Genomic DNA, 8,971 nt, shown 5'->3' with positions numbered 1-8,971 from the left:
ATAGAATAAATATAGGATCTATCGTTTCAGATAAAAGATAATAATAATAATAATAATCGATGAATCACACGAGCATGGGCCTTTCTTCTACTTACATGGACATTTTTTATTTTTTGTAAATGAAATCCCCAATAAGAGCAAATGACACAAATAGTCCCTAAAGGGCCTAAACTATTTTAGTAAAGTCAAGATATTCCCCTAACTTTGTTCTTAGCCAGTTTCATCGTTCAACTATTTTGTTGAACTGAATTGGATCCTTATTTGGCTAAACCTCCTAATTAGTAATATCTCTTTGCTAATGATTAATGACTGTCAAAGTGAGGGCAAACTAGAAAAACCACCAACAGCCCTTCTTAAAATTTAAAAAATGGCGAAATTACAAAGAAATTGGATTAAATTGACACTGAAATCTTGGTGCTTTTTTTAGTAAAAAAAAAATTATATAAAGCCACAAATTTCAAACTCAATCTCATTTAGATTCTGAAATTATATCAGTCAAAATCTGAAATTATTTCAGTCAAAATCGTATTTTGACTGTAAGCTATCACAAATCAATGATCAATGAAAACAAATTAAAGAAAGTAAGGTATTACACAAGTGCTGAAAATTTTCTTTAACCTAAGTCTTGTGCTTTATAAAGCAATATCGTGACTGTTATATTGGCTTCTTGAAACATTGGAAGGTCCGGGAATAAGGCAATAGATCATTAATAATGAAAAATACATACAATAAGTAGATGCATAACACCAAGTTACAAACTTCTTTATATTGGTTAGGGGTGGCAATCGGATAAAAAATGGGTTAGTTGATCAGGTCAAGATCTGGGTATAACAGGAGACCCGTTGAACCGAACACAACTCGCTAACCCGCGACAAGTCAATATGCTTGACCCGAACACGAAATTTTTAGGTTGGCGGGTCACCCGAATGATCCGAAATATCATTTTAATTTACTAATTTACCGCTATAATTTATAACAGAATCAATTTCGCACAAGACTAATTACATAATCAGTAATAAAAATCTCAATAAAACAATCCCAAACCAAATCTGAAATAAATTAAAACACTATAAAAGTGTTTTATCCCAAGTCAGATTTGAAATAAATTAAAACACTTTAAAAGTAGAAAATAATGGAATGCATCATTTGTCCAAACATAACAATTCCAACTTCACACAAGTTAAACAAATTCATTTAGGTTTAAGTGGTTAATGCCTTTGGGGGAAAAAAAAAGAATAACTTAGTTTAGTTAGATAAAATATTTTTTATATTTATTAAATTATTTTTAATTCATAAACGGGTTATCGAATCAACATGTGGGTGACATGAATTCCACTTGTTTTCTATTTGAATTCATCGAGTTCGACGCAATTCTAACCCTAACTAGCAAAGTCTCAACCCAAACCTATTAATTTTGTGTTAGGTTCAACTCGTGTAAAAAATTACCAACCCTAATTTTGATCATTCATTTTGAATCTTGAAACCTGGTCTCAAATCAAGCAAAACTGTTTTTCAAATTGTCACGCTGTGGAGAACCAATGTCTCAACAGTGATCCAGGCCCAAAACCAATGAACACACCCCATTCTAAGCCTTCATTGACTGAGGCCTTTCTCATGTCATCAACAATGAACAAGACACAAGCATTTGACACATGTCCATGCTCACTCAGCACGGCTTGTGGCACGTGGCTTTCTAGGTTTTATAGCCAGTTGTTCTTCCACTTGATCCAAAATTGCAAGCCCACCAGGATGTGCAATCCAAAACACTGAGTTCCAATCAGAAATACCAAGAGGCTCAAATGCTTCTGTCATGCATTGTTCTTCGACATTAATCCGGGAACATCTTTGACAAGATTAAATGGAAGCCCAACCTCATGTAGATGGCCATCAATAGCACCGTGACTATCAGGAGAATAGTTTGGGCTGCCAACACAATCTCAAACAAGGGCCTCAACTCCAACAATAGGGTCAGCACCAATTATAAGTGCTCCTGTGCCATCTCCGAGCAAGGCCTGACCAACAAGACAATCCAAATGCGTGTCACTTGGACCACGGAAGGTTACTGTAGTGATTTCTGAGTGAATAACTAGGACACGAGCATCTTTGTTGTTGGCGGCCAAGTCCTTGGCTAGCTGGAGAACCGTTCCACCCACAAGACAGCTCTATTGGTACATCATCGAGCGCTTGACCGATGCCCAAAAGCTTAGTGAGCTAACCGTCCGCTCCAGGCATGTCTTCCCCACTAGTGGTACAAAAGACTAAATGGGTGATCTTGGACTTGGGCTCACCCCATATCGTGATTTGCTTTTTGGGCTGCTTCTTTGCCCAGTTTTGGTACTTCAACAACCACCATGTCTCACCTGGCATCCAATGAGGGTGCCATGTAAGCACAAATATTGGGGTTTTCCCTCTAGATTTCCTTTGTCAAGTAAATGTAGCAACTGATGTATAAAAGCCGAATTTCTAAACTTCTGTTTAGAAAAGGTCAAGAGAAGTAAATGTAGCAACTGATGACGTTTTGACAAAAAAAAAAGTACATGTAACAACCGCCGAGTTTTGTCTCACTGCCAAAAAAGGATTAAATTTCTCTTTGAGCTGTAGGTTGAAAGTTCGAACATCACTTGTAGTAAAAAAAAAAGAAAAAAATCTATCATTTGATCTAGTCAAATCTGTATACCTAATATTATCGTTGTTCACTTGTAGTAAAAAAAAAATTCATCATTTGGTCAAGTCAGATCTGTATACCTAATGTTATCGTTGTGGTAACACTTTTTGATCATGGATCTCTCACCTGAAAGTATAGTAAAATAAAAATCCATTAGTATTAATTTGGATAGTCTAAACTTCTGTTTCCGCGAACCAATTAAGCAATTATAATGTCATATTTGAGCAGTTTGAAGAAGTCTATTAGTGGCATGAACAAAATTTTACCTACTTGGCACAAATTTTAATTTCCGTCATCACCTGATTATGAAGAAAATTTTGAGTGGAACTCACACCATGAATATAGGATACATTGACGTGAAAATTATATTATTTCTTGACATGAAAGTTTAGCCAAGAAGTAAGCAAATTCTTAGGGTTTTTATTGTCTTTTAAATTGGATTTGGACGAATTGTTCATCTCATTCAACCGCACAAGTATGCAGCAGAAAGTGCACGAATTTGCGAACTCCAATTTTGTAAAACTACAAAAGCCTATAAAACCCTGAATATATCTTAATTTCAATTGTACCTTCATCCTGATGATCTTTAACCCATTTTTGCATGAATTTGGTCAAATACATGTTTCATGTATACTATTACTTGCTGGCCATGAATAAGCAACGAGCACGAGAAACAGAGAAAAATACCTTTGTCCAAATCATATATTGGATTTTTTGGTACGAAATACGTACTCATCTCTTCTTCAACATTGTTGCTTGATTATTTACACTGTCTCTGTCTTGTTCTTTAGAGTCATCTATGCATGGATAACTGGGACCAAAGTATGCATACTTCATTTGTAAGCTCCCCATATGCATGTTTCTCTATCTTTGAAAAATTTCTGAGTCTTTTACCACGCAAGAAACTGGCGAAGATAGTCATAAATATAGGATTAGTTAAGTTACTGAAGTTAAAAAGTATTTTGGGTAAATGAGTAACCCTACATTATGTTGAATAAATAGTTCAGCAACTATAGCATAAGACTCAATGCAGCAAGCAGAATAAATTCTACACACTTGAACCAATGTTTTTGTGATTATGAATACATTCCTGATCACTTCGTGTAGCGAGAGATGCAGGCCAGTTTAAAAACAACAAAAAGAAAAAGAAATCAATGGCAATATAAAAAGAAACCATATTTGCCTTAAAAAAGACTTTTAAGGTTGATTAATTTGTGGAGAAACAGAGGTAAGATAAGGTTTAGGTGATAGCTGCTAATATTGATGTTTAGGGAAATGCTTTGGTTCATATAGTACCAGTTTAGGTGCTTCTATATAACAAGTTTACATGCCGGCTGAACGTTGACAGGGCCACTCAAACCGATCAAAGTTGATTCGTAAATTTGTGGACAAAGCATATTGTTTTCCTTCCTTTAGTTTAATAGATCCTGTGCCTTGCAAACACATATATAGGACACAAAGAAAGCTGCTGCAATCAATCACTGTCATCTTAGTGGAAGAGCACATAGTCAAACCGTCCGGGCTGGTTTTTTTTTTTTTTTTTTTTTTTTTTTGTATTTGTCACAGACAAAAAGTGTTTATGTTTTGATTTTGCATATTTATTGATCTGGATTTTATAAAGGATTTTATACACACTTCTCTCAACAAAAGACCATTCTAAAATACTCTCCTCCTCACACTCATTTCTTGCTCCTTCATTCTGTTTTATTTGGGCAAAGAAAGATATTGGGAAGCTTCTGCTTCTCTTGGTTGTGCAGATCAAAGGGAAGTAACAACTATAAAGTTGGGCTGTTGTATCCTGGAGGCGGCGCGCTAGACCTTCTGCATCGGTTTGAAAAGTACCGTAGGGGCGCGTATCGTCTTAAAGAGAGCGTTCTACGCGCCTCAACCTACCGAACTTTTTAGTAACTGTCAATTTCAAGGTGATTATTTTTGAAGATCAGAGATTGTTCGTGTACTCTCCTCCAACACAAACCGATCAAAGTTGATTCGTAAATTTGTGGACAAAGCATTGTTTTCCTTCCTTTAGTTTAATAGATCCTGTGCCTTGCAAACACATATATAGGACACAAAGAAAGCTGCTGCAATCAATCACTGTCATCTTAGTGGAAGAGGACATAGTCAAACTGTCCGGGCTGGTTTTTTTTTTTGTATTTGTCTCAGACAAAAAGTGTTTATGTTTTGATTTTGCACATTTATTGATCTGGATTTTGTTTTTCTTTGTGTGGACTATAATTGCATACAGCATCATCATATGTATATTGAATCTGCATTTGAGCCTTTCAATTCCTCATCTCCAAGTCCCATTTTTTGTCAATAGCATCATCTAAGACTGAGTCTGTGACCATGCCTTTCTTTTGGGATTTTCCTGTGATGATCATGCACATGATTATGACATTTATCTGCCTTATCCTCTTTCATGTGGACGAATTTTTTGTTAGCCTTCTTCAATCTAGGCTAGTAAATTAATCAGCAGTCAGCAATTGTGAAAGTGTAGTAACTACTAATTTGGGCAAAGAAAATCTTCCAAGAATATATTTGGATGGGAATTATAAAATTTAAATTTTAAAGGAGATTAAGAGACATTTTTGTATGGGCAACAGAAAGATAAAGTTACAAATTATTTCACACCCTTCAAGACAATTGATCCACTATGGTTTATGCTCTGAATCCAATTCATGTCATCATGTACCACAACAATGGGAATATGTCAAACTTCTTGATGCAATGAAATCAAATTCTTCATATAACAAAATATGCCAAAACAAGGTGTAACACCTTATTGTCATGATTGTTACATAAGCTTAAACCGACACCTTAAATGGTCATTCAACCAAGCAAGACACACATAAAAAAGAAAATTACTTAGAACTCCACAGTAATACAGATGTGGAATATTTATTGAAAGATTCAAACATGATTTACTTTGGAATGGTGACGCTGCGAAGAACCACTGTCTCAACTGTGAGTCCAGGCCCAAAACCAAAGAGCACACCCCATTCGGAGCCTTCCCCAGTGGTGTTGAATCCATCCTTGATTGAGGCCTTTCTCATCTCATCAAGAATGAACAGGACACAGGCACTTGACATATTTCCATACTCGCTCAGCACATGCCTAGTAGCCCGTAATTTTTCGGGTTGAAGAGCCAATATTTCGACCACTTGGTCCAAAATTGCAGGTCCACCAGGATGTACAATCCAAAAGAGTGAGTTCCAATCAGAAATACCGAGAGGTTCAAATGCTTCTTTCAGGCTCTTTTCAATGTTCTTCGAGATTAACGTGGGAATATCCTTGAGAAGATGTAACATAAGCCCAAACTCCCGAAGATGGCCGTCGATAGCCCCGTGACTGTCTGGAACAATGGTTTGGGCTGCTGTAACGAGCTCAAACAAGGGCCTCTCAACTTCAGGAACGGGATCGGCGCCGATAATGAGGGCAGCTGCGCCATCCCCAAACAGGGCTTGGCCTACAAGACTATCCAAGTGCGCATCACTTGGGCCACGGAATGTAACTGCAGTGATTTCCGCGCAGACAACAAGGACACGGGCACCTTTGTTGTTCTCAGCGAAGTCCTTGGCTAGCCGGAGGACCGTCCCACCGGCAAAACAACCCTGTTGGTACAACATGACGCGCTTGACGGAAGGGCGCAGGCCCAAGAGTTTGGTGAGCTGATAGTCTGCTCCAGGCATGTCCACACCACTAGTGGTACAGAAGACTACATGGGTGATCTTGGACTTGGGCTGACCCCATTCCTTAATGGCCTTTTGGGCTGCTTCTTTGCCCAGTTTTGGTACTTCAACAACCACTATGTCTTGCCTAGTATCTAGGGAAGGTGCCATGTAAGCACGAAGATTGGGATTTTCCTTCAAGATTTCCTCTGTCAAGTACATGTAACGCTTCTTAATCATGGATTTGTCACCTGAAATGAAATTCAAAAAAGAAAAAGAAAAAGAAAAGTTCATTAGAACCAATTTGGATCATCCAGCTGCTTATTTAGATGATGAATTTTAGGAATCATCAAGTCATCATGGTTGAACAGTTTGAATAGGTTTCATAATGCAAGAAAGTTGAGTTTTATCCACTTGGGGCAATGTCTAGTTTCCATCAGAAAAGTATGCTTACATATTTGTCTACCCTATCTTTCTGCAAAGAAAAGAATGAAGAAATTAACACACATCTTAGCATGAACCTTTAACCAAGAAAGAATCTGACTTTTTAATTCTTCAATCTGGAGTTTCCAGAACATATTTCATAAATCATATCATAGTTTTCTTTTGTTGTCTTTTTCCTTTGAGTCATGTTCCTACTTTTGTAATCCAGGGAAGGCCAAAAACAAAACTTCCATTTATCCTTTGGTGTTTTCACTCTTGAAAGTATACATTTGTCTCTTTTACTGCATCAACGGACTCAGAGGCTGTAAATTCTGTATTAAAGTATGCAGACTAGACATTAAAAAAAAAAATTGCTAAGTATATTGAGCTCTCAATATGGATATTTCTCAATCATTCAGAAATTTCTTTGTCTTTCAGCAAAGAAGAAACTAAACACAGTTTATTTTAATTAGTAGGAAAAGGAAAGTTACTAACTATCATGCTTGGTCCATAACAATTCTAAGGTTTTCCTTCAACGTACGAATGTTTTTTCTGATCTTCAAGGCACTATAATTATGAGAGTTACAAGAATGCAGGTGAGTTATTACAAAAAAAAAAAATGAAAACCTAATGAGGTCAGGTTAGAATGGATTTATGCATAGAATTTTTCTATTAAGTAGCAAAACGAAATGAAGGACTGAAAGGAAAATGATCTCAGAAGTCAGAAGCTTCAAACTGTGTTATGGAACCTAGAATACAGCTGGTTCATATCATTTCAGCAAACTAACTTCTTTTATTGGAGGAAACAATTAATCCCTGTTATTCAATCCTCCCCTCTATCTCTCACCTAATTCCGGGGAAAAGGTGCAATTAATATCATTCCCACCAATTACTTACCAAAAAAAAAAAAAAAAGAAAACCATTCACACTATTCTTTTTCTTTTTGTTTTTCCAATCTTCTAAACTTTTGGCCTTAGCGCACTAAGTTAATCTTCTTCTGAGAAAAGCCATAGAAGCCAAAAAATAATAATAATAAAATAAAATTTCGCTTTCAAGACCTTCAACATAAAACCAATCATTCAATGAATTAAGCAAAATATTCAAGACCATGCATTTCTAAGTCTCCTAAACTCTAATGCACGTCTAAATATCTATCATCAAGTTTTACGTGTACAAATTTCAACCGTAAAAAAAGCCCAAGTATTTTGGCTGACTTTCTTAAAGAAAAAACAAAAAAGATTATGATCAATGTCACAAAAGCAAAAGTGAGATATATATATATATATACTTACACATGCGCTTAAACCTTGCTTTGAGCTCAGTCTTATGCTCACTATTAGTAATGCGAAAATAATAATCCGCATAAGTGCTTTGCTCGACACAATTTGGTGGCGTAGCTGTTCCGATGGCCATGATCGTCGCCGGTCCTCCGGCCCTTTGAGCCCTCCTAAGTTCCTCGACGGTAACCATTTTTGCTCGGAAAAAGAGAAATATTAAGGTACGTAAACTCTTGCAGGTGGCTTTGTATCTCCTGGAGAAGTTGTGGCTGTGCAAGTCTGCAAAATGGTTTGGTATATATAGTACTCGAAGATGGGGTAATTACTATAATGGTAGCTTAGAATCACATGCCTAGCGAACGTAAGGTTGCCGGCCGCACGTGATAGTTTCGTGTGGTTTGCACTTGCCCCTCAAACCATCTACATGACTCCGAAATTTGGAACCTAACCCCGAGTTCCAATTTCCCTGCATACACTCGCAATTTTGTTGTCATGTTTGCACCTTAGTGTCATCAATCAACACTCAAGCTAGTAATAAGCTATAATAAACCTATTTCGATATGGTGGTTTTTTGAAAAAAAAAAACTTGATTTACTAGTTTTTCATGCTAGCTATCAGGTTTACGGTCCAAATTTTGGGTCTAACAGTTTTGAGGATAAGAAGGGTGCGGAGAGAAAAGGAAGGACAAAAAAGAAAAAAAATGTGGTTCAGCTTTGAACTTTGAATGAGTGGATGTGGTCTGCACTGCCCCTACATGAAGAGGAGGTGTAGTGCACTGCTGGACTGCAGAAATAGCAGCAGTAGGTCTGCATATAGTACCAACACGTATTAAAAGGGTTATAAAATAAGCTTTGGCAGTGCTTCGTCTTTTTCCTGCAGTCAGTGGCTCCTTTACTGGCCATTGGATCCTTATTTGTTTGAATTACTGCTTGCAGTCC

The 8,971-nt window shown here is 36.9% G+C and overlaps 1 protein-coding gene, 1 long non-coding RNA gene and 1 pseudogene across 2 annotated transcripts; all 3 read right to left on the bottom strand.

Moving 5' to 3' along the window:
- Positions 1–1,392: 1,392 nt before the first annotated feature.
- LOC113737237 (chalcone synthase J-like) lies at positions 1,393–2,539 on the bottom strand (annotated as a pseudogene).
- Positions 2,540–2,554: 15 nt separating this feature from the next.
- On the bottom strand, positions 2,555–3,892 carry LOC140038619 (uncharacterized). Its single transcript, XR_011842194.1, has 2 exons — positions 3,353–3,892; positions 2,555–2,791 (listed from the first exon to the last, which is right to left on the bottom strand). It is a non-coding gene; the product is annotated as an uncharacterized lncRNA (long non-coding RNA).
- A 1,489-nt stretch (positions 3,893–5,381) lies between these two features.
- LOC113736281 (chalcone synthase 2) lies at positions 5,382–8,516 on the bottom strand. The gene is made up of 2 exons (XM_027263174.2): positions 8,049–8,516; positions 5,382–6,584 (listed from the first exon to the last, which is right to left on the bottom strand). The coding sequence occupies exons 1-2, from the start codon at positions 8,224–8,226 to the stop codon at positions 5,587–5,589; spliced, it is 1,176 nt and encodes a 391-aa protein (XP_027118975.1). The 5' UTR covers positions 8,227–8,516; the 3' UTR covers positions 5,382–5,586.
- Between the last annotated feature and the right edge of the window lie 455 nt (positions 8,517–8,971).

This window comes from Coffea arabica, chromosome 3e, assembly GCF_036785885.1.
Source record: "Coffea arabica cultivar ET-39 chromosome 3e, Coffea Arabica ET-39 HiFi, whole genome shotgun sequence".
Classification (NCBI taxonomy): domain Eukaryota; kingdom Viridiplantae; phylum Streptophyta; class Magnoliopsida; order Gentianales; family Rubiaceae; genus Coffea; species Coffea arabica.
Note: the sequence above shows the minus strand (reverse complement) of the source record. Positions and strands in the feature narration are given on the sequence as shown.